Here is a 26042-nt window from a genome sequence, read left to right as displayed (position 1 = left end):
TTGCAAAGCAATGGGCAGGACATGTTTCTTTACTACTCATTTCCCTCAAGCAGGTAGGGGATTTGGAATAAGGTCCAGATGACGCGGGAAGCTGTGGCCTGGAAGCCTCAAGGGCGAGAAGGCGATGGGCTGGGAGCCGGACCCTCAGCTGGGCCCTCCGCCGTCCCGCCAAGGGTTAAATGCGCCCGGCTCCTTCCTCACTCACTCCCGCTCTCTCAACCCCGCCCCGCTGGCCGGGCACCGCCGGAGGAGGTGCTCTCCTGCGGGCCCCCGCCTTCGGCGACCGAGGGCTCTCCGCGGAAGAGCCGAGGGCCGCGCGTCCGAGTCCAGGAGGTAAGAGGGGCCCCGGGAGGGCAGCGGGGCGGCTCGCGAGGTGGTTCCCTCGGAGGGATTCCCTGGGGTCCGGGGCGGGCAGCGGGTGCGCGGCCCCCCACCGTGCAAGGTCGGGGTCGACACAAACCTCGACCCCAGGACCGTGAAACCATGACTTGAGCCACAGGTAGACGCTTCACAGACGGAGCACCCCGGGGAGTGCCGGGTTCGGCCGCGGCCCCCGCGGCGCCCAACCAGCGCCCCCCCTCCGGGAAACCCCGCTGCGGAAGCGAGAAAACGGAACCGGAAGCGGCCCCTTCCTCGAGGCGGGGTCTCCTCGCTCCCGCGGGGCGCGGGGAGGAAGCGGGGGCCGCGGCTTCCTGCCCTGCGCCGCTGGGTGATTCGCTCCTGCAGGCCTCACACCTGTGGTAGCGCAAACCCGCGTCCCAAGTTTTCATGGCCGGGTGATGGCGCTTCTGCAGCACCCTCGGTCTCGGGCTCTGCCGGCGAGGGCTCGGCGAGTGTCCCCGCGGCCGGGTGGCAGGAACGCGGGCGCTTCCGGGCTCCGGAGCCGGTGGAGTCGTACCGATCTGCGGGCAGCGGGGCGTGGGTGCTGACCGATGGCTGAACGGCCGCTCTGTGGCCCAACAAGGGACCGAGGGCGGCTGGGCTGCGCACCAGCAGCCGCTCCGTGTGGGCAGGGTGTGCGCGCGCTCGGAGGGCGAGAGAAGCAATCGCTGAATTTTGTGTTTCCCGAGGGGACGTGATTCAGTCTATCATTTAGCGAATGCCTCATTTTCGCCATACGTTATAGCAAGAGGGAGCGGAAAATTGAGAATAACCTAATGTGACAACAGTGAGGAAGTAACGGTCTGAAGTTAAATGAGCAGGGGTTCAGACTTCAGTCTTGGGAGGTTGGAGTCTAAGCTCTTTCCAGTTCTCTCTACTCTTTGAAAAGAAGCGCACCTGCCTGAAGAAGACAGGCCGGAGCCAGCACACGCGCTGAGAGCTCTAAGACAGGCAAATAGGTGTAAGAAATGCAAACGGACACAAAACACATTCCCTCCCCCCCCATATATGAGGGTACTTTTTCTTTTAAGAGACCATCTATTTCTAGTGAGAGTATGTGAATATGGAAGATATTTATTAATATAGCCTGAGCATTTTTGAAACAATGATATTGTTTTGTTACCGGACATAGAATGGGTTCTAGACTCAGGTTTGGCTGTGGGTTGCTCACGAATCTGTACCGGGAGGCTGGTGATGGTGGGAAGGAAAGGCTGCTTTATTCAGGATGGTGGCAGCCTGGGAAGATGGCAGACTTATGTCTCCAAGGCCATCCTCCCAGGGCGCCTGGGTGGCTCAGTGGGTTGGGCTTCTTGCCTTCCGCTGGGGTCATGATCCCAGGGTCCTGGGGTTGAGCCCTGCATCGCATCAGGGTTCTCTGCTCAGCGGGGAGCCTGCTTCCCCCTTTCTCTCTGACTGTCCTGCCTTCTTGTGCTCTCTGTCTCTTTCTCTCTGCCAAATAAATAAATAAAATCTTATAAAAAAAAAGAAAAAAGGCCATCCTCCCCATCCTAGGGGAAGCGGGAGGGCTTTAAAGGGCAAGGGATGGGAAAGAAAGATGGTGGGGGTGGGTGGAAGCTGTGAGCAGGAGTGGCAGGTGGCCAGTCAGTCCTGTCAGTATGACCCTAAACAGGTGGTCCGGCATCTCTGGCAGCTGTTCGGGAATGTAGTCAGGACTTATCTTCTGGGAAATTCTGGTCCTTCACTCCTCAAGGCCAGTGGTCTGCAAATCTCAAGGAAAGTACATTAGTTCTGCTACAGGTCAGGGAACTTAGGTCGGCAAGCAAAAAGCGGATAAGCTTGAAGTCAATTAACACTTCAGACCTGTTGGTGTGCTGTTACACTTTGACCAGTCATTCAGTTCTTGGAAATCTATCCTAAGAAATCTATGATAAGATTTAGCATAAGAAAACAAGCTTTAAAACATCAAATTTACTGCAACGTTATTTAGAATTGTTAAAAAATCCTAACTTTAAAAATCATGTTCAAAAAATGTTTTAAAAAACTGTTCAGTAATAGGGAAATGAAACAAGTGATTGGTGGCATATTGCAGAGCCATTAAAAGTGTTTGCAAAGACTTTGTGATAAATAGGAAATTATTTATACAATGGCATTAAATGAAAGAAAGCAGGATATTTATACAGTATCCTCACATAACGTGATGTCAGCTATTTTTTTTTAAAGATTTATTTATTTAGTTGACAGAGATTAGGTGGACAAGTAGGTGGAGAGGCAAGCAGAGAGAGAGAGGAGGAAGCAGGATCCCCCCTGAGCAGAGAGCCCAATGTGGGGCTCAATCTCAGGACCCTGGGATCATGACCCAAGCTGAAGGCAGAGGCTTTAACCCACTGAGCCACCCAGGACCCCGATCTCAACTATTTTTTAAAAAATTATAGAAATTTACTAAAATAGGGTGGTTCAGTTGGTTGGGTACCCGACTCTAGATACCGGTTCAGGTCATGATCTCAGGGTTGTGAGACTGAGCCCTGTGGCAGGCTCTATGCATACTGCAGAATCTACTTGAGATTCCCCCTCCCTCTCCCTCTGTTCCTCCCCTGCTTGCACACTATCTCTCTTTAAATAAATTTTAAAAATCTTTAAAAATAAAGAAATATACTAAAGCCTTAAAAAAAGTTTTTTTTTTTTTTTTTTTTTTTATTTGTCAGAGCACAAGCAGGGGGAGCAGTGGGCAGAGGGAGAAGCAGGCTCCCCACAGAGCAAGGACCCCCAACACAAGACTCAATCCCAGGACTCTGAAACCATGACTTGAGCCAAGGTAGACACTTAACTGACTGAGCCACCCAGGCATCCTCTGAAATCTTAACAATGCCTATTTCTGGGTGGTGGGACTACAGTGTCATAATTTTCTTGTTTTTAATTTATATATGTTCACAATATTCTATAGTAAAAAGTTCTATATAAATCAGTAGATGTATTTTGAAGAAGTCTCTAGTAAAATTAACTTTTCTGATTCAAATGCTTTCTCACTTTTATAAAATTACAAAATGGCTCATCTCCTGGTGGAATGTCAGAAGACTTCCAAGAATATTTCCTTCCTCATATTGCTGGTCCACAGCCAGATAGTCCCTATTTATCCTGATGGTTCAAAGAGCTCCATGTCTCTTTGATCAAGTCCCAAGGAGAGAAGTTTTCATTTTCTCAAAGAAAAGGCACAGAATCGTAGCCAGTGGTAATTACCGTCATGGAGACCAAGAGCTCTAACAGCCTTCAGGAGAGTTCCACACCCTCCGGCACTGAGAGGACATCAGGGGATGGCATTCAGTTACTCAAAGCTGTTAAAGAAGGAAACATCGAGCTGCTCCAGCAATTGCTGGAAGGAGGGGCTGAGGTCAACTTCCAGGATGAATGGGGCTGGTCAGCTTTGCATAACGCCGTACAAGGTTGCCGGGAGGACATGGTGAATCTTCTGCTTCACTATGGTGCAGACCCTTGTCTAAAGAAGAAGAATGGGGCCACTCCCTTCATCATTGCTGGGATTGTGGGAAATGTGGAGCTGCTCAAACTTTTCCTTTCTAAAGGAGCAGATGTCAATGAGTGTGATGATAACGGCTTCACAGCTTTCATGGAAGCTGCTGAGCATGGGGAGGAGGAAGCCTTAAAATTCCTGTATGAGAATGGGGCAGAGGTGAATTTGAGTCGAAAGACAACGGAGAATCAGAAGAGGCTTAGAAAAGGAGGGGCCACAGCTCTAATGGATGCTGCTGAAAATGGACATGCAGACATCTTGAAGATCCTCCTTGATGAGATGGGGGCAGATATCAAAGCCCGTGACAATATGGGCAGAAATGCTTTGATCTATGCCTTTCGGAAGTCTGATAATGGAAACTTGGTGGACATCATTTCCCTTCTGCTGTACCACGGGGCTGATGTCAATGTGAGGGGAGAGAAAGGGAAGACACCCCTGATCCTGGCAGTGGAAAGGGGGCACTTGGGTTTAGTGCAGATGCTTCTGGAACAAGAACATATAGAGATTGATGACACAGACAGTGAGGGCAAAACAGCGCTTCTGTTGGCTGTCGAACTCAAACAGAAGAAAATTGCTCAACTCTTATGCAACAAAGGAGCCAGCACAGACTGTGGGGATCTTGTGATGATAGCGAGACGCAATTATGACGCTCCCCTTGTAAAGCTGCTTCTCTCTCATGGGGCCAGAGAAGATGGTTGCCCTCCTGTGGAAGACTGGAAGCCTCAGAGCTCACGCTGGGGGAAGGCCTTGGAACATCTCCGCAGAATATACCGCCCTATGATTGGCAATCTCAAGATCTTTATTGATGAAGAATATAAAATCGCTGACACTTCTGAAGGGGGCATCTACCTTGGGTTCTATGAAGGGCAGGAAGTAGCTGTGAAGCGATTCTCTGAAGGCAGCACACGCGGACAACAGGAAGTCTCCTGTCTGCAGAGCAGCCGAGTAAACAATGACTTGGTGACATTCTATGGGAGTGAGAGCTACAAGGACTGTCTGTATGTGTGTCTTGCCCTCTGTGAGCAGACCCTGGAGGAACACTTCGCCGCGTGCAGCGGGGAGGCTGTGGAAAATGAGGAAGATGTGTTTGCCCGAAATGTCCTCTCATCTGTATTTAAGGCTGTTGAGAAACTCCATCTGCTGTGTGGATACACACACCAGGATCTACGCCCACAAAACATCTTAATAGGTGAGTCCCCAGTCTTCTCTTAGAAATCGTGGGGTCTTTATTTACAGAAAGAAAGGAGATTCATTACAGGTCGGAAAGGAGTAGAGTAAATGTGGATCATTCAGTTTGAGGATTAACACAACAGATTCAGGATTATAGTGCTGTCTCTTCTGCTACCAGGTAGAAACTTACCCCACATGGAGGTCGCAGATGCCAATGATACCAGGCTAACTTCATATTTCCTTTGGCAAATACAAGTATGAAGGTTATGTCTTGGATGGAGTCAGCTCCAGAATTTTGAGTTCCTCAAGTAGCCGGCAAATCAGAGAATCCTGAAGGTGTATTCCTTCAGCTAAGATGGTAGCCACTGTGATTTTTTTTTTTTCTTTATTTATTTGTCAGAGAGTGAGAGAGGGCACATAAGCAGGGGAAGTGGCAGGCAGAGCAGGCAAAGGGAGAAGCAGGCTCCCCACTGAGCAAGGAGCCCAACATGGGACTCGATCCCAGGACCCTGGGATTATGACCGGAGCCAAAGGCAGATGCTTAACTAATTGAGCCACACAGGCACATTTAATGGCAAAACCAAGGTCAAAATTGGGCATGCCAGGATAAGATACAGCAAAGGGGCAGACGAGTCAGCACCCACTGGCCTCAGCCAAAACCAAAATCAATGAAAGCAACATTAATGGAAAGAAGCAGAGCTGAGTGTCAGTCCCAGGCCACGTGGTGCAGCTGGAAGAGTCTTGGCTTGCTGCACCATGGGGTGCAGCAGAAAGAGTCTGGTCACCTGTAGGGAGGCTTGCAGCCTAGTCCTGCCGCTTTGTAGCTTTGCACCCTCCAACAAGTCACTTAGTTCTGTGAGCCTTAGTTTCCTCACTAAGATGGACCATATGTCTATCATAAGGTCGCTATGAGGTGCAACGTGTTAGACAAGTTACCTGTATGTTGTAGGTTAGGTACTCAGCAAAGGCTAGGTACTTGTCCAGAGGGCTAAGCTGAAACTGATACCTAATCTACAGGCATGCACTGAGATTTAAGGTAGGTATAAGGGAACAAGACAAAAAGAGGGTTCAGGTATTGAGAGCAGAGAACAGTATTTAATTAAGGTCCTGGATGAGACCTGGAAAGAAGTATGTGGACATCAGAATATAACTGGAATCTGGCTTTTAGTTTGAGGACAAGGGCTAGTGGCATTCCTTCCTGGTTTTAAGCAACTTTGCTGGGGAGACTGACGAAGGCCAGAAATATGTGCAGCTTTACAAAGTGAGGCAGAGTCCTCAAGATGCAGCCAAGGGCAGGGTCCTTTTCAGTTCTAACCGCTCATCTTGATACAGAAGAGTCACATATGTTCACATATCAAGTTCACAGCCACATATCACTACCTCTTCTTCGGCATTTCTGATACCACGTCTTCTGTTCTTTTTTTTTTTTTTTTTTTTTTTAAAGATTTTATTCATTTATTTGACAGAGATCACAAGGAGGCAGAGAGGCAGGCAGAGAGAGAGAGAGGAGGAAGCAGGCTCCCCGCTGAGCAGAAAGCCCGATGCAGGGCTCGATCCCAGGACCCTGGGTTTATGACCTGAGCCGAAGGCAGAGGCTTTAACCCACTGAGTCACCCAGGCGCCCCCACCTCTTCTATTCTTAACCTTGAACAATAGAAAATTGAGAATTGATTATATTTCTGCCTCCAAGTGGTGAACCTAACACATACCACAATCTGTTCCTTATATTAAATCCCTAAAACGACAGGAGAAGATTGTTAAATGAATTCCTAGCTGGAGTCAAAATAACAAAAGAACTTTTACAGGACGAAATCTTTGAGGAATTGTAAAGAGACTGAACATGGTAGGACGGGAAGAGAGAAGGACACAGGAGCCCGCACAGATGCAGGGTGCCACAACTAAACATTGCTCCTGAAAGTGGGAGTAGTGCAAAGAAATGCCACTCGGGAGTAATGGAAGCCAGAAGCAGGAGAGGACACAAGACCAGCTAACAGGCAGGTTGCTGCATCAGTAAAAACTAGGAAGATCACACCCTGTGCATTCCCCACAGACCAAGCATCTGTGCCCAGCCTGTCTGTCTGTAGACTGGGCTACTACTTGAGACACTAGAGGTTGATGATCGCAAGAGAAACAAAGAGCAGTTAAATCCACAGGATTTCTGCCAAAATATCCTACTAAGTGGCACGTCCTGCTTACCCCCCAAGTTTCACTGAGCAAAACGCAAAGCAGAAGTTCTGACAACTGCCTCCATCTCTGCCCTGTGTTGGGTGGCATTAACAGAAGCAGTTCAAATGGCATCAGGGATTCTCAACTGCGAAGTAAGGCTTACGGTCAAAAATCACTGAAGATATTTATCATGTGCTGATAACCATAAAAGGGGTGCATGAAAAAGAAGAACTTAGACCCAAAGAAACAAAGCTAACTGAGTATGTTAGTTTCCTATGGCTGCTGGAATAGATTATCACAAACATGGTGGTTTAAAACAGTAGGAATTTATTCTCCATATCAGATACATGATTCATAATTTTTCCCCCATTCTATACATTGTCTTTTCATTTTGTTGATGGTTTCTTTTGCTGTGCAGAAGCTTTTAGTGTGATGTAGTCTTACTGGTTTGTTTTTGCCTTTGTTGCTTGTGCTTTTGGTGTCATATCTAAAATATTGCCAAGAACAATATCAATGTGCTTTTCCCCTATGTTTTCTTCTAGGAGTTTTATGGTTTCAGGTTTTACATGTAAGTCTTTAATCCATTTCAAATTAGTTTTTGTGAATGGCATAAGATAGGGGTCTACTTTCATTCTTTTGCATGTAACTAGTTTATCCAACATCATTATTTGAAGAGATTTTCTTCTCCCCATTAAGCATTCTTGGCTCCCTTGTCAAATATTAGTTGACTGCATATGTGTGGTGGGTTTATTTTTGGGCTCTTTATTCTGTTTCACTCATCTGTGTGTCTGGTTTTATAGCAGTACTGTACTATTTTGATTACTAGGTCTATGTAATGTAGTTTAAAATCAGGAAGTGTGATGCCTCCAGTTCTTTTCTTTCTCAAAATTGCTTTGGATGGATTAGTGCCATTATAAAAAGAGCTAGCTAGTTGTCTTTTTACCATATGAGGATATAGCAAAGAAGGTGGCTGTCTATACACCAGTATGAGGGCCCTCACCATGAAGCCAATGCTGTTGACACCCTGAGCTCAGATTTCCAATGTTCAGAGCTGTGTGAAAGAAATTTCTGTTGTTTAAGCCACACCCATCTACTGTAATTTGTTATAGGATCCAGAATTGACTAAGACAACTATCAAATTATTATTGTTCACACGTGATTCAAAATAAATACAGTATTTTGATATTTTTAACATGCAGTGTTATATTAGTTTCAGGTATACAGTATAATGAGTCAACAATTCTATACACTGCCCAGTGTTCATCATGAAAAGTGTACTTTAATTCCCTTTACTTCTCCCATTCCCCCACTGACCTCCCCTCTGGAAACCACCCGTTCTCTGTATTTAAAAGTCTGGTTTTTTGGTGCACCTGGGTGGCTCAGTGAGTTAAAGCCTCTGCCTTTGGCTTAGGTCATGATCCCAGGGTCTTGGGATTGAGCCCTGCATCAGGCTGTCTGCTCCCCAGGGAGGCTGCTTCCTCCTCTCTCTCTGCCTGCCTCTCTGCCTACTTGTGATCTCTGTCTGTCAAATAAATAAATAAAATCTTAAAAAAAAAAAAGTCTGGTTTTTTGTTTGTCCTTTTCCCCCCTTTGTTTGTTTATTGCTTAAATTCCACTTTATGAATGAAATTATATGGTGTTTGGCTTTCTCTAACCGACTACTACACTTAGCATTATACTCTTCAAGACCATCCATGTTATCACAAAAGGGAAGATCTTATTTTTTGATGGCTTAGTAATAGCCCATTATATATATATATATATATATGCGCCACATCTCTTTTACCCACTTATTAATCCATACTTGGGATACTTCCATATCTTGGTTATTGTAAATAATGCTGCAGCACATAAGGGTGCGTATAAATTAGTGGTTTTGTTTTCTTTGGGTAGATACCCAGTGGTGGGATGGCTGGATCATAGGGTAGCTCTATTTTTAACTCTTTGGGGAGCATCCATACTGTTTTCCACAGTGGCTGCACCAAGTTACATTCCCACCAACAGTGTGCATAAAGGTTCCTTTCTCTCCACATTATTGCCAACACTTATTATTTCTTGTCTTTTTGATTCTAGTCTTTCTGACAAGTGTAAGGTGATATCTCTTCCTGGTTTTGATTTGCATTTCCCTGATGATGAATGGTGTCGAGAATCTTTTCATGTGTCTGTTGGCTGTTTGTATGTCTTCTTTGGAAAAATGTCTATTCAGGACTTCTGCCCATTTTTAATCAAATTGTTTGTTTGTTTGTTTTGGCGTTGAGTTGCATGTGTTCTTTATACATTTTTGATATTAACCTGTTATCAGATATGTCATTCACAAATATCTTCTCCCATTCAGTAGGCTGTCTTGTCGTTTTGCTGATAGTTTCCTTTGCTGTGTAGAAGCTTTTTATTTTGATTCAGTTTTGCTTTTGTTTCCTTGCCTAAGGAGACATATCTGGGAAAATGTTCCTATGGCCAATGTCAAAAGAATTACTGCCTGTTTTTTTTCCCGTGGGGGTTTTATGGTTTCAGGTCTCACATTTAGGTCTTTATTCCATTTTGAGTTTATTTTTGTGTATGGTGTAAGAAAGTGGTCCAGTTTCATTCTTTTGCCTGTAGCTGTCCAGTTTTCCTAAGCACCATTTGTTGTAATACATTTTTTTTTAAACATTTAAGGATCCAGGAAGACTTTCTACCTGCAGACTATATATGAAAGAACTGCTAGAGAATACGCATAAGGAAGGAGAGAAAGAGCCTGGAAGAAAACAGTGACTTATAAGCAGCGCAGAATAAACAAACAAATTAAAAAATTGTTTAAGTAACCTAATTATGTGTTATTTTAAAATTTTTTAAATAAAAATTATTTTTTAATTAACATTTTTGATGAAAAAATATCATCTTAGATGGTATCCCTCGGGTGGGAGTGAGGAGGAAGGGGTTCTCGATTCACTGACAGCGGGGTGGGGTATGCAAATCTTATCCTAACTCTGCCCATCAACTCCTAGCAGTCTGTGATTCTGTAAGTGCAGAAACTAAGTGTAAGAGTTAAAAATCTTTATAGCACTCTCACAGTCGATTGAATCTAAAAATTAAAAAAAAAAAACAAAGCTGGGGCTTGTTAAAACAATTAAGTGTTAGAAGAGATGTGAAGTGTTCCATTAGACACTTGAAATTTAAGTAAGAGAACTCAAAGTGGCTTAAACAGTGAAGGGGGTTTATCAGTTCCAGTAGCTGAAACCAGTCCCAGGTTTCCAACGTGCGCCCTCTACCCCTTGAACCTCACTGCAGGCTACTTCCAACTTCATCCCTCCTCTCCAGGCTCTTGGGCCTCCTTCCTGTCAGAGTGGAATTCCTCAGCTTCCTTTCTGCCTTAGGAAATGCTATCTAGAATTCTCTCTTCCCTGTTCCACTCATCCACGTGAATTCTACTGATCTGTGTCCGAGCATCATTCCTTAAGGAAACTTCTCTCCCACACAGCCATGTGGCTCTTGTTATACAGTTCCGAGCATTCTGCACTTTTGGCTAGCATTTTTATTATTATTTTTTAATTATTTATTTATTTTTTAAAAATATTTTATTTATTTATTTGACAGAGATCACAAGTAGGCAGAGAGGCAAACAGAGAGAGAGTAAGAAACAGGCTCCCCACTGAGCAGAGAGCCCAATGCGGGGCTCGATCCCAGGACCCTGGGATCATGACCTGAGCTGAAGGCAGACGCTTTAACCCACTGAGCCACCCAGGAGCCTTGGCTAGCATTTTTAAAGTTGCAATTGGGGCACGTGGGTGGCTCTGCCAGTTAAGGGTTTGCCTTTGGCTCAGGTGATGATCCTTGTCCTGGGATCGAGCCTTACATGGGGCTCTGTGCTTCTCATGCAGAGTCTGCTTGCCTCTCTCTGCCCTCTCCCTCCTTGCTCTCTCTCTCAGAAGTCAATAAATAAATCTTTAAAAAAAAAAAAAAGTTGCAAGTAATTTTACATTCACTTGGCATTCGTCTCCTTGCTCAGAGACTCAGAACTCCAAAGGGCCTGTGCTGTGTTCTCCTTCACTGTCATTCTTCCCCCTCTCTGGACCCTTGTTGAATAATTTAATGGGTTTGTTTTCGCTAGACTGTGAGTTTCCACCCAACTTTGATATCTAAGTTCAGAACCAAAGGGGTTGGAGAAGCACACAATTGTGCCAACCTACCACCCAGAGTTACCCGGTAGCTTTCTTAGACACCTTCAAGCCAGAGCAGGAGCCCCTCCTTCAAGGACAGATCACTGACTTGCTCTCCTCTCGTCTGGTTCCCGACCTCGCCCATCCATGCATCCTTCTTCTGGAAGACTCAGCGGCTTCCTTCAAGGGAGAACGATTCTGAAGAGGGCTAATAAGCAGTGGCTCATTTCAAGCACATGGTTAATCCGTGGTAACTGATGACAGTGTCGCAAGGGCTGTGGTTGGTGGGCTTGACTGAGTGGGGGGCTGTGGCGAGCTGCTCTTGGATTTGGAGTCTCGTTGGTTAGTTGTTATTTAGCTTCAGGAAGTCAGCCGTATCTCCGGCCAGCAGTTCCTTTATAAATCTGTGCTTACTGCCCCCAGGAATTGCCCTAGCAGGAATGGGTTAAATTTATCCTCGACCTTCCCCACCCCCAGGTCTAGAAATAAAAGAAATTTAAATCTTGCCCTTGGCAGTTACCTAACAGGTCAAATGACACAGTGCACGTGACTCTTCTGAAGCGTAAACAGCCATGCAGATATAAGCTTTATTATTGCCTTCTTCAGAGAGGATAGCGCATCGTGGTACATATTTATTTAAGTTAATTACAAGGTGAAGAGAGGATATTCATGGCATCTCTACAAACTGTCCCTTAGATTCCAAGAATGCTATTTGCCTGGCAGATTTTGATGAAAGCGTCAAGTGGGCTGGAGAGCCGCAGGAAATCAAGAGAGATCTACAGGTAGTTTCTACAATTGCTTTACTTTCCCATCTCTCTGCTTCCTTATTTGGTCTGTTCCTTCCCTTATTTCCTATGGTCAATTAGACATCATTTCTATTTTAACTCTTCTAACTGACTTTCAAGGCGTTCCCTCAGGGCTCACTGCCTTCATGCCCTTGCAGACAATGGCCTCTCTCTGGCCTGCAGAGGCTCCTTTCTGTACCTATTTGGTTCCCTCTCTTCCTCTACCGGGAGAGAGTAAATGAATTGAGCATGCCACATGGCTTCTAAAATTACCTCCAGGGAGATATGTCCAGATGACCTCCAGAGTTCCTGCAGGAGGTATTTCCTGCCTGAAGACAAAGCAAATGGGATTTTTCCTCCGCACTCCTTTGACCTCGTATGCTGACCTCCTAGGAGGACCAGATATGAAGGCCTTCTGAAACCCTGTGAGGGATGGGATAGATCCCCTGCTTGAGAGAGACTAATCTTGGCCACAGAGGTGAAGAGCCTGAAATAGCTGTTTTTCCTGGGAGGAGACAGCAGAAACAGAGCCTGACCCCTGGGGTCCAAAGCTCCCAGATTGACTCTGACCTGTCCAGGCAACTCGGTCCTGGGGGCTTCTCCAGGACGCAGAACGTTCAACCCTGGGGCAAGAGCTCTCCAGTCACCTCTGGCCCTTGCTGCTAAAAGGATTTTAGCTCCTGCCTTCTCTGCTATAGGAAGTGCCAATGCTGGCCCCTCCTTGGCCTTTTTGCCCTGTCATGGCCCAACTCTTGGGGCTGTCATCCTGTCCCATGGACCTGGACTGGCTCCTTTTTCTGGCACTTGACATAGTCCCAACCCAAAGTCCCAGTTTCCAGCCAGAGTCCTGGCATTTCCCTTGTTGAAAACAGTGTTCCTCTCCTCTGTTTATTGACATTCGATCCAAACTTTAAGGTCCAGCTCAAATTCCTCTTCCTCTAAGCAGTTTTCCCTGACCACTCTGACCTAGGATTATCTTTTGCTCCTTATAATCCTAAACCGTGGGGACTATATACTGTCTTGAAGGGTTCTCCATGCTGAACCTGTGTCTTCTCTCCCTACCAAGCCTGTGGACTCTTGGAGATTTCTCTCACTTTCCATTTGGTCATAACCTGCATCACACATCACACCCCCATACAAAGTGATGGTTCACAGATAACTTTGACTTGATTTGTGGCTTTCCTGCAGGCCCTCGGATGGCTGGTCCTGTATGTGGTGAGGAAGGGAGAAGTCCCTTTTGAGACACTGAAGACTAAAAGTAATGAAGAGGTGATTCGACTTTCTCCAGATGAGGAAACTCGGGACCTCATTCATTGCCTGTTTAACGCAGGAGACAACGTGCAGGGGCACCTGAATGGCCTGCTGGGTCATCCCTTCTTTTGGAGTTGGGAGAAGTAAGTAAAAGTTTATTGCATATTCCAGGCCTCCTCCAGAAGGGAGACAGTGAGTGTATGAGTCATGATATCTATCTATCTATATCCAAATGATAAATATAAATATAGATTTATTTAAAAATATTTTATTTATTTACTTATTTAGAAAGTCATAAGTAGATGCTGTGCTGAGGAGGGAGCCTGATGTGGGGTGCTGTCTCAGGACACTGAGATCATGACCTGAGCTGAAATCAAGAGTCAGGCCCTTTAATCAACTGAGCCACTCAGGTGTGTGTATGTGTGTGTGTGTATATATATACATATACATATACATATATATATGTATATATATATATATATAAATTTTTTTTTTTAATAAAGAAATGGCTCATGCACTATGAAGGCTGAGAATTCTCACCATCTGCCTCTGTAAGCTGGAGACCCAGGAGAGCCCACAGTGTAACTGAGTCCAAATCCAAAGGCCTGAGGGTCAGGGGCACTGAATGTGGGTTCCAGGAAGAGTTTGAAGGCCTGAGAGCTGGAAGGGCTGAGGCCAGGAGAAGACTAATGGCCCAGCTGAAGAAATCAGATAAGCAGAGGTCAATTCCATCTTTTGTGGGTTGGATGAGGCCCATTCACATTGGGGATGGTGATCTGCCTTACCGAGTTCAGCAGTTCAGATGTGAATCTCATCTAGAAACAGCTCACAGATACACCTAGAATAGTATTTAATCTGTGGCCCGACAATTTAACACTAGTATTAACCGTAGTGGTAGGGTGGTCCGGGGAGGAGTCAGGCTGGGAGTCAACAGACCCAGGCTCCCCTCTCAACTTGGCCTTTTGTAGCTGTGTATCTTTGGAACAGAGACTTAACCTCTCTGAATTCTGGTTTTGTTTTCTGAAGAAGCAAAGAAGAGAGGGAGAGAGAGAAAGAGGGAGAAATATGCCCGCCTGCCTCTCCCATCACGCAGAATTTTTAGAGAATTTTTAAAGAATGGTTTTACTACTTTCATCAAACACCAAAATGTAACATTGTTTTCTTTCTGAAAAGAGAGGGTAGAACGGAATGACCATGATAATTCTGTCATCCTCAGCCGCTATAGGACCCTGAGAGATGTGGGAAATGAATCTGACATTAAAAAGGGTGTGTTTAAAAGCGAGATTGTCCAACTACTGCAACCTGAAAAATCTGAATGTTCCAGAAGTTTTGCCAGGTGGACTTCTAAGGTATGAACCGTTCCTATGGTCTGGAATAAGTATCTGTGTAATGCGTTATGTTAGTTTTTCTAACTTTTTTTTTATATTGTAGGCCTGGCTCAACCAAGGGGTGGAAAAGGGGACTTCCCTGCCTTCCTCTCCAGCCCGGTCCCCCGCTGCCCTGTTGGGTCAGAAGCCAGGCCTTCCTGACAGACAGACTCTCACCTGGACTCCTCCTTAGGATTCCCTTATCCCAGGCCAGGAGACTTTTTCCTTTCTTAGGGCTCTTTCCCTCCAGCGCTGGTTCTGAGAGGGGCCTGGCTAATGATCCTATTACCGTTGGGACAAGAGTAGCTGATTAAATGAGGTTATCCCTGAGGAGCTGCCACACCATGGGGCTCCTCATCCAGGGAGAGCCTGGCGGCCGCTGCTATATACAGCCCAGTTCTGAGCAGCTGCACACACCTCGCTTCCGCCTGAGAAAACACACCATGAAGAAAAGGGGATCTTTCAAATTCCTCCTCTTCAGGAAAAGGTCCATCTAATGAACTAAATACAGTAAAACATAAAAAATAAGTCACCATCTCGATCTAGTCAGTGCTATCAGAACTTTAATTTTTTTTTAAAATTTATTTATTTATTTACTTGACAGGCAGAGATCACAAGCAGGCAGAGAGACAGCCAGAGAGAGGGGCTGGGGGAGCACGCTCCCCGCGGAGCAGAGAGCCTGATGCGGGACTCGATCCCAGGACCCCGGGACCATGACCTGAGCCAAAGGCAGAGGCTCCAGCCCACTGAGCCACCCAGGCGTCCCTCATTTTTTTTTTTTTTTTTTAAGATTTACTTATTTATTTTCAGAGAGAGAGAGAGAGAGAGTGTGTGTGTGTGGGTGTGGGTGTGTGAGAGAGAGAGAGAGAGAGTGAGAGAGCGAGAGAGCAGGGAGGTAGGAGGGGGAGAGGGAGATGGAGAGAGAGAGAGAGAGAGAGAGAATCTTAAGCAGACTCTATGCTGAGCATGGAGCCCAAGGCAGGGCTGCATCTCTGAGATCAGGACCTGAGCCAAAACCAAGAGTTGGATGCTTAACCAACTGTGTCACCCAGGCACCCCCGAGAACTTTCATTATTATTACTTAGCAGACATCTATCAAGTACCAGTTACTTGCTGAACCTATGCGAGCCCATGGGCATGTGAAGCAGAATACAGCATAGTCCATGGGGGGCTGAGAGACCCACAGAAGCACTGCCTGTGTGATGCACGCTGGGGAGCTCAGAGACTGTGCAAAGCACTATGGGAAAATCCATAATCCTCAGGTCTTTGACTGAGACCCACAGCTCTATCCTATGCCTGATCTAGGACGGCTTCTCCCACACCTCTTTGTTTCTGGGTCTCATTTTGCTTTCCTTCTCTCACTTACCTCTAGATGATACATCACACTCATAATTGCTGCCTTGGCGTCCATCTTTCGGGCTCCCCTTTAAATTCCACAAGGGAAGAGACTATCCATTGTCTTGTCCACTGCTGAATTCCTAGCATGGAGTAAGAGTGCCATAACTCTGGTAATGAATGTCTATAAAACTTCAGCTAAGGGGTGACTAAGTGGCTCAGTCAGTTAAGCATCTGCTTTCAGCTTAGTTCCGGATCCCAGAGTCCTGGGATTGAGCCCCATGTGGGGGCTTCCTGCTCAGTGGAGAGTCTGCTTCACCCTCTCCCTCTGCCCCTTCCCCCTGCTCGCTCTCTCTCTCTCTCTCTCTCTCTCTCGCTCTCACTCTCAAATAAATAAATAAATAAATAAATTTTTTTTTTTTTTTTTTTTAAAGAAAAACTTCAGCTGGAATGTAAACTTGTAGGAACAGAGATGTTGGAAACCAAAGTAGATAACAATAACAGCTGACAATTCTCTGGTGCTGACTATATGGTGGTTATAGTTCCCAGGACTTTCTGAGAGTTTCCAGTTAATCCTTATAACAGCCTTTGAGCTAATTACCTTCATGTCACAGGTGGGCCCACGGAGGCACAGACAAAGCATTTTTCCAAAGGTCAAGAACCAGCCCTAGGATCTGCTGCCAGGCTGTCTGGCTGCTGAGGCTGTGTGCTAAAGCTGCTCACTGCAGGAAGCTGTGATGCCATCAAGTCCACCAATGCATTTCACGGCTGAGCTCATGGAGACTCAGACGTGTGACCTGAAGTAGGCAGGGCTGGAGAGGTGGAGGTTGGCACAATCGGGATGGAAAACCCATTCTTTCTTTTCCCAATTCATCAGTTTTTTCCCCTAAGCTTCACCGACTTAACGTTGAATTCTGAGGCCTTCAAGTCTTATCTCTTAGTTCCCCTGTGAGATTTTGATTTTCTGTTGCTTTTTGTGACTTGCCCATTTTCATGGTCGGTTGTTCAGTTTTGCGACCGCATGGAGAAGCCAAGTTTTCCCGTGTTTGCTGCTGCCTCCTCTCCACAGGCCGCCCCATCCTGCCACACAGACACGCTTTCTAAGTATGACAGCTATCGACACGGGTGCATGCACAAAGAGAGAGGCAGTGACTTGAGAGAAGCTGCTCTGGGACACTTAGAGGCAAGGAGAAACATGACACCTTCGGAAATAGAATTCAAAACAAAGTCAAACAAAAACAAGGACACTCATTTTGGCAATGGCTGCCAGGTTTGATGTTAGTCTGAACGAATCCTCTTCAAAGGGGAAACATAACCAATTACCAACTCGGGTGGGTGGCCACAAGGATAAAAGCTGCGTAATATGATGAACAAATGTCTCAGTATAGTAGCCAAAGAATTCCTAAACCATGTTTGAATACATTTAATTTCTCATGGAAAATAGTTCGCTTGGAAAATAGAGACTGGTATGTAGAATTACTTATGATCCTTCATCCAGACAGAACTATGGATAGCATTTTGGTGTATGGTATTTACTTCCATTTGTTTCTTTCTATTAATTTGCATTATTAGTTAGTGGTAATTTGGGCATATACCCAAATTTGCAATTTGCCTCTTTGTATTAATGTCCCATGAGGATTTATTCTGTGGTGCTACCACATTTTTGTGTAATGTTTTGTGTTTTAGATTGACACATATGTTATGGATAAAATGAATGGGTTTTATATAACTAAAAAAAAGCCTGCTTATAAGAACACTCTGAGTGATCTGTTAAAGTTCATCCGGAATTTGGGAGAACATATTAATGAAGACAAAAATAAAAAGTGAGTATTATTTCTGTTCCTGGAAGTCATATATGACACGACGATGATTAAAAAATCCCATTCTAAATTGATATCTGCTATTTGTTAGAAGGAAGAAAATTTACTTTGATGAAATGAAAAGTAATTCCTTTCCCCTATTTGGAAAAGGGCCAACACAAGGGTCTCACAATGAATGGACGTGCCCGGCAAGCTCTCCTCTTCCTTCTTAGCTTTTGCTGAGCCCTCTTGGACAGAAGGGTGGTAACTCCCTGGTGGGGAGCAATGTTGGGGGCCGGGCAGCTGGGTAAGGTGAATGTAGTACTGTAAACATCTAAAAAGTAGACCCGTGTTAGTGAAATCAGATTTTGCGACCCAAAATGTTAGCTGCAAACTCACGAAAAAACCTTGCAGTTTTTATGGCTCTTTTGGATTTTGGAACTGTAGGTAAGAGATTGTAGAACTGTATCATCTTCATGTTCTGGATGATAAAACTGGGGTTCACAAAAATTAAGTTGCTAGTTAGCTGAAGAGTTGTTAGGACATGAATCTTGTTCTGTCGGATTCCAAAATCCTTACTTGCTCTGCTCTCGAAATGGAGGGAGCAAAGAAATCTCCGGGCCCAGATGTTATAAAGGGGGAAGACGATCTGGGAGGCAATCACGTGAATACACATTTATGTTTCATTTCAGCATGAAGTCGAGAATTGGAGAACCCTTCTCGTATTTGCAAAAGAGATTTCCTGATCTGGTCATGTATGTCTATAAAAAACTACAGAACACGGAATACAGAAAGCATTTCCCCAAAAACTCACAATCCGAAAAAGCACTGGCGTGATGCAGGTCAACCCCAAGTGGTGGCTGAGGCTTTCGACTTCAGGGAGGTCCTTATTTAGCTGTGTGATCCTGGGCACATCACAATTCTCTGGGCCTCTTAATTAACCTGATTGCTGGTGAGGATGTGACAGGTCCTGGCACAGTGTTCAGTATTCCCCACATGTTTATGACTAGACAAGAATATGCTCAAACTACCGTCCGGGACCTTCTCACAGCTTAAGCTTACTGGCAGGAGCTGGGGGGTGGGGTACCCCGCTGAGACTTCTTTTGTCAGTGGCACCAATGGAACCAGTGCCTAGACCTCTAGGGCTGGATTATCTCCTTCCGTTCTCCCAATGACCTTGCAAGCTAGGGTTTGTCATCTCCACTGAAGAACTAACACACCTGGGGCACCTGGCTGGCTCAGTCAGTAGAGCATGTGACTCTTGGTCTTGGGGTTGTGAGTTTGAGCCCCATGTTGGGTGTGGAGATTACTTAAAAAATAAAATTTAAAAAAAAACCCAAAAAACCCACAAGAACTGGCAGACCTGAGACTCCGAGAATTGGACCTACTGGCCCAAGATCATACAATGTGCACAGAGCACTATATAAACGCATGTTGTGTTATTGTTATCTCTCACGTGGGTACTTTTGAACTTAATTACTAGCCCAGGAATCTTTTGGATGGATCCCAAAAGGAATATGTCAAGGGGCTTCCAGGAAGCTCATTCATTCACTGAGTCCACTTATTCATTCATTCACTCTTTGTTGATCACCGAGAATAAGCCTAGGAACTGATTGTATGAACTGCATTCCTTCTAGAACCACCTACACTGGTTTTCCACAACCTTATGGCAGTAGTTCTCAACTGCCCCTCAACTGGGGGCAGTTTTGCCCCTGAGGGGCCATTTGGCAGTGTCCGGGGATGCTTTTGGTTTCAAATCTGGGAGATAAGGGGGGTGTTACTGGCATCTGGTAGGTGGAGGTCAGGGATCATGCCAAATATTCTACGATGCGCAGGATAGCCCCCCACACCATGGAATTATTCAGCCTAAAATATCAGTGGTGCCAAGACTGAGAAACTCTGCCTTAAGGGATTGGGACACCTTTGAACTGACTTGGGGCCCAGGACCATGGATTATGTGGACCACCTCACAGAGGAGTGACTTGGATTTGTTTTCTTGCTTCTGAATTTGTAGTGAAACAATTCCAGTGTCACCTCCCAAGAAGTCTCCTGAACACCCTCACTTTCCACACCCCAGTCCAGGGGCTCTCTCTGGCTCCCTAGCACCCATAGCCACACCAGAGCATGCTTCTCTCCACCTTCGCATGCTTCTTCCCTACTGGAATGTAAGATCTTAAGGGCCCATATAGCAGATATATATCAATATCAATATCAATATATAGATAGATAGATATTAATATATAGATTGATATAGATATATCAGTATATAGATAGCTATATAGATATATAGATATAGAAAATGAGACAGATATCTATAATTTATTTGTATCATTAATGCCTAGCAAAAAGTCTGCCACATACATATTCATTGAAAAATGAATGAACCATCTTCATACATGAATAATAATGCTACCTGACATTTTAATGGTGCTTGATAATTTATAAATTACACCCACATATTTTCTCTCTTAGTTTTCAAAACAATCCTGGGAGGTAGGTCCTGTTATCCTCGTTTTGCAAGTAAGGATGGAGACCTGTTGATTTACTCTAATACATAGCTAGGAAGTACCAGTGTCTTGATTTGAGCATATTTTTGGCATTAAGTCTGATGTATTTTCCACTCATTCTTGTTTGTGGTGGTCAAGGTGGAGCTTTGTAATGGGAAGGTCAAGGAAAACAAAATGAAACAAACACGGTATCATAGGTTCTTTCTGAAGAGACAGTGGCCTGAACCAGACTTCATTTAAAGTCGAGAAGTGTTGGAGTTCAAGTAAACAAAATTGACGTTGATGTCTTCCGCTCTCACCGGTAACTGTATGGATCATTCTCTCCTTGCTTAAAAAAAGGGAAGTACTGGAAGAAAGAAATTTTAGGCTGTTCTATAAGGTTTTAGGAGCAGGGATATTGCTTTGGGTTTTAAAATTACGTTTTGGTTTTCTAATTTGTTGTAAATCTCTGGATATGTCAATCAAAATGCCCATTTGTAAAGCATATTCAATAAAACTTGGAATCATCTAATTAAGTCTGATTTTCTCAATGTGATATTTTCACTATAAAGAGTAGTGATAGCTATAATAGAAAATGTTCAATGAGTAACGCCTGGGTAAGTTTTAAGAAAGGGCATCTTGCTCTTTAGTAATGGGAAAAGGAGCCTATTTTCAGCCCTCCAGTAATTCTGTAACAATAGGCAGCTTGGGTGTCTTTGTAGAAAGGGAAGGAAGGAACTCAATGTTTTAACCTCTGCTTTAATTCTCTGAAGGTTTCTGTGGGCACTCTGTAAATATTTCTCATGCAGTCGTCATTATCACAAACATTTAGTTGAGTGTGTGGCTCGTGTTCGGTGCTGTGTTAGGCAAGGTGATTCTATGCCTGAGCTTGTCAGGCAGAAGCGTCAGTTGCATAGAGTTGAGGGGAGGCTACCTGCTGGAACGTACTGGACAAGCCCCATCGGAGAGCCTGTCGTGCAGGCTCTCCTCCTCCCACCCTGACTTTATCTCTGTTCTTCAAGAATGCTGACACCGTTGCTTTCTCAAGGCCCTGGCTTTTGTGGTTCCCTCTGCCTGGAGTTTTATCCTGCTGATCTTGGTGTGGTAATTCCTTTTCATCTGCTAGGCCTCAGCTGCTGTCTTCTAACAGGACTTCCTTCTCCAGAGTTGTTCACAACTGTCATTATTTTTGAAGACCTAGCAACTAATCATTACTGGAAATTATCAAACATATTTGTTCACACTTAGAAAACAACTTCTTCCATATCGTGAAGGAAATCAGGAAGATCTTATCAGGAAATAACCTGGCATCTACCAAATTCCATAGCTTAACCTACACAAGTGGGCATATTTCCCCGGAAAGGGACAGCTGAGCGTGTTTGGACTTCTTACCAAGGTGGGCAGGGTTGGGTTGCTGGTCTACGTGCAAGCAGGAGACACCAGGGAGCCCTGGTTGCTGAAGCTTGGGACTGCATCAGGTAGGAAGTCCAAACGAAGGCTGGGGGTTGGTGTACTAGTTCACGGGTTAAAAGTCAGCACCTAGGAATGATTTCTCTGGGCAGGGCTCTCTGAGGCCCCTCGTGCTTGGGGTGAGTCCTGAGTTCCACAGGCCTGGAGTGCCCCCTGCAGGCTAAAACTGGCTCATAGCCCGCGACGGCACAGGACTTCGCTTTGCGGATGGGGAATAATCAGGCACCCATATCCAGGCAAGGTCAGAGAGGCACGGTCACAGGAAGGGCCTATTAGGAGTACAAAGCATCTGCCTAATTCTAAGCCTTAACCTACACACACGCGCATCGTACCCTGAAGGCGGAGGCCTGACTGCTTTACCCGGGCTAGATCTGGCGGGCTGGCTGGGGTAGCCTCCAATAAGAGACTCCTGGAGAACTGATGGCACCAGAAGTTGGGACCCTATCAGGTCAACAGTTCACCTGGGGCCTGATTGTTGCCCACTTCAGCGGCCGCCTCAGAGCAGTTTGGCGGGGGAAGGGCAGAGGGGTGGGCTCCCTCCACCCTTAAGGCAGTGCAGGTGTTTGGGGGATGAGCCCCAGTTTCAAAGGCCTGAGCGTCCCAGCGGCCCAAGTGCAGCTGATGGGGGAAACACACACACACACACACACACACACACGTGTGTGTGTGTGTACATATATGTACATCTATGTATTTATATATGGCACGTGGGAGGCGCAGTGAGGCTCGCCAGGGACCGGGAACAGGGCAAGCATCAGGACAGGCTCGGGACCAGCAGAGAGCTGCTGGAGGTCCGAAACGTGGGCCTAATCTCAAGGGCAGTCTAACAATGTGGAATATTTACTCTAATGCAAAGCAGGAGGTTTTTCAACGGCCTTGTGAGGGAGGGGCCAGGCAGGCATGAAAGGGCATCCTGGTTTTGGAGACACCTGGGAGTCCTCATTCCCGGAGAAGCCCTCGACCCCATCCGACAAGCAAGTCCACACGGAGTCAGGCACCCATTTGCAGCTGCTGTCTCAGGGCGATTTTCAGAATGTTGGTTCCCTCCCTGCCTGAGGCTCTGCTGGTGGTTACGGCCTGGAGCTGGAGCTTCGGATTGGCCTGACGCTGGCTCATGGGCATCTACTGCGCATGTGTGGGCGTTGCCGGCCCTGCGAGCCAAGCTGCTGCAGAGCGCCAGCCTCCAGAGCCGCCGGGTCCCCGGAGCGGGCTTTCGGGGTTCAAGGCAACGGCCTGGTGATGAGCTTCACCTACCTAAGTGTGTATATTCCCGCCAAAGGCCAAGCCAGAATCATCAGGACTGCCTCGCCAGGGCTGGATCCCATGGGCTGGCTGGGTATCGTGAATAAGAGACACCTGGGAGCCCTGATTGCTGCAGAAGCCTGAGACCCCAGCACGCAGTAAGTCCACACGGGACTAGGGTGGGCCCTAGCTGTATGGGGCTGGAGGGCCTCCGCCTCCCGAGGGCGGCTGATGGGCTATGAAATACACAGGTGAGAGATACATTGCTCCGGGAGCCTGGAGAGAGGGAGAGAAGCTAGGTGAGAAGGGCAGGCTCTTGGAAGTACTAGGCATCTGCCTGATTCTAACCTTCACCTGCAGGAATGGGCACGTTCCAGCTGAGGGCAGAGTGGGAGGATCTGGGCTGCTTTGCCATTAAGCGCTGGGAAGACTGTCTGGGAAGGCATCCTTCAGTAAGAGACCCCTGGGAGACTTGACTGCTGGAAAAGCCAGGGACTCCATCAGGCCTGGAGTCCCAGTGGGGACTGCCTATTGCCAGTTTCAACCTGCCACCTCAGAAGGATTTGGGGCAGTGGGCTCCCACCATCCTGAGGCCATTCAAGTGGTCAGCTTCTGGCCGACAGTACGCAGACTTGGAGCACCCCTGCAGCCCGAGTGTAGCTGACAGTGGGCCGACTGCAGGTTCGGGCAGCCAGGCTTCTGGAGCAGGTAAGGCCGGGTTACTGTAGGGGGCTATTGGCTACCGGTCCACATGGGGACTAACTATCACCCGTTTGCAGCTCTGGGCTCAGAGTGATTTTTGGAAGCCTGCATGCCAGAGGCTGTAGGTGGTTGGGGCCCTGCCAGTTTCAAAGACTTGGATGGCCCTGACTCCCCAAGGCCTGTCTGCGGGCATGTGCGGGCCTCCCAGGTCAGGGTAGTCAGAAACCTGTCAGAAGGAAGGTGGCAGGAGTGGGCTCTTGTCCTTACAAGGCATCGGCCTAATTGCAAGCAGGTGTCTACACAAATGGACATATTCATGCTGAAGGCAGAGCTGGAGGAGTCTGGACTGCCTTGCCTAGGGTATGCGCCAGTAAGGGACAGCTGAAGACTTAAAAGCCCAGGACACCAGCAGAAAGCTGGTCAGTTGGTCCACGCCTGGACTGACAGTCACCAGTTTAAAGCTGCCACTTCAGAATGATTTCTCCATGTGGGCTCTTTACCCTGAGCTCCTTAGGCCAGGAGGACCACGGCTCAACAAGTCTGGGGCACAGGGTGCATAATGTTCATGCAAGGGATTTATATCTTGTAACAGCCAGGGACGTGCACCTGGGCAAAACTGGGGGATTCAGTTCTCATGAGTGGGCTCTTTGCGGGGGGGGGGTGTCCATGGCATCATCCTAACTTTAAGCCTTAATGTACACAAATTCACACGAAGTTAGTAAAAGCTGGAATCATCTGGATAGCCTTGCCAAAACGGGGGCAGGTGGCCTCTCCGGGGCTATCCTCATTCTGAAACACCTGGGAGTCTTGATTATTGGTAATCCTGGGACCCCATCAGGCAGCCGGTCCAAATGGGGGCTGGTTCTTTCTAGAATGTCTTAGAAATTATTCTCAGGGGGCGTGCACTCTCCACCCTCGAGGATATGCAGGTGGCTGAGGACTAGCCAGAGGTGCAGAGGCCTGTAGTCTCCTGGCTGCCCAGGGCTGATTGAGGGATGATGGAGTGCCTTCTGTGCATGCTGGGATTGAACATTTAGGATAGCCGGGGCCTCGCTGCAGGGGAAGTGTCAGGAGAAGCCTGGTCACAAGGGGTGGCTGGTGGGGTATAAAGCACCTGCATAGTCAAAGCTCTAACCTACACAAATGTGCGTGTACCCACAGAAGGCAAGGCTGCAGGAAACCACACTGCCTTGCCAGTGTCAAATGTTTTTTGGTAAATCTAAATTTGGCCTTATTAAATGATTTGTGAATTGGGCAGCAACCCATCTAGGAAGCAGAGGAGAGCTCCATTGAGCTAAACAAGAAAAAGGCTTTTAAAGGCAGAGAGAAGGCATTAAAAAAAGAGAGAGAAAGGAATTTATTAGCAAGGAATGCTATGTTTAGGTAAGGTTGCCTTCCTGTAGGGAGTGGAAAAGGTTTATGGGTAAATTTTCTGATATTGACAAGGAAATTCCATGTTGGCTGGTTTAAGGCCACATTCCTGGGTGGGGGTGGGGGGTTGGAGCTGCAATTAGGTTGCCTATTAAGTCTTGGTTTACTGACTTGGTGCCTTGACCCAGGTGATGGTATTTTGGGCCTGCGGTTTTCTTTTTAATAAATTTCCCCTTTTGATCAGCCCCAGGTTAACTGAGAGCTGTGATAAAAATTTATTAGTGCTGCTCTCAGCCTCAGCCCTACAGTTCTTGATGTTTCTGTGGTTCCTTTGCGTGGTATGCATAGGTCATGACTTTCTGGCTTAAACTCTGATATTCACAGGTTAAGACTTGAGGTTTACTTTTTTTTTTTTTTTAAAGATTTTATTTATTTGACAGACAGAGATCACAAGTAGGCAGAGAAGCAGGCAGAGAGAGGAGGAAGCAGGCTCCCTGCTGAGCAGAGCACCCGACCCTGGGATCATGATCTGAGCCGAAGGCAGAGGCTTTAACCCACTGAGCCACCCAGGCCCCCTGAGGTTTACTTTTTTCAACTTGGCCACCTTCTTCTTCCTTTTTTTTGACATTCCAGGTTTAGTGTGATCGTTTGCTTGGTGGTTAGTGGCTCTACAGATGTATTTAAAGCTTTTGATGGGGTATTAGGATTACTATAACCATAATTCCCAGTGTTTGGAGAGCAGTTTGAAGCCATGGTACCCAAGACCCAAACCAGGTAAAATTAAACAAGTCAAAGTAAAACCCCTTGTGGAAGGAGTCCCCTCCTGAAGCCAAGTGGCTTGTTTTGTGATGATGTCATTGGGTTTTCACTTCTCCAGCAGTGTTAATGCAGGCAGGC

General features: G+C 46.4%; 1 protein-coding gene across 3 annotated transcripts; it reads left to right on the top strand.

Annotated features, from left to right (window-relative positions):
- The first annotated feature begins 35 nt into the window (after positions 1-35).
- RNASEL (ribonuclease L) lies at positions 36-20892 on the top strand. Of its 3 annotated transcripts, XM_059412726.1 has the most exons (8): positions 36-333; positions 3045-3154; positions 3411-5054; positions 12034-12119; positions 13311-13516; positions 14590-14722; positions 17762-17898; positions 18567-20892. In XM_059412726.1, exons 3-8 carry the CDS (start codon positions 3581-3583, stop codon positions 18709-18711), a joined length of 2181 nt encoding a protein of 726 aa, XP_059268709.1. In that variant the 5' UTR covers positions 36-333; positions 3045-3154; positions 3411-3580; the 3' UTR covers positions 18712-20892. The 3 variants fall into 3 exon arrangements, with proteins under 3 accessions (XP_059268709.1, XP_059268710.1, XP_059268708.1); XM_059412727.1 differs by lacking the exon at positions 3045-3154 and having other exon boundaries at positions 3414-5054; XM_059412725.1 differs by lacking the exon at positions 3045-3154.
- The last annotated feature ends 5150 nt before the right edge of the window (positions 20893-26042 follow it).

This window comes from Mustela nigripes, chromosome 10, assembly GCF_022355385.1.
Source record: "Mustela nigripes isolate SB6536 chromosome 10, MUSNIG.SB6536, whole genome shotgun sequence".
Taxonomy (NCBI): Eukaryota; Metazoa; Chordata; class Mammalia; order Carnivora; family Mustelidae; genus Mustela; species Mustela nigripes.
Note: the sequence above shows the minus strand (reverse complement) of the source record. Positions and strands in the feature narration are given on the sequence as shown.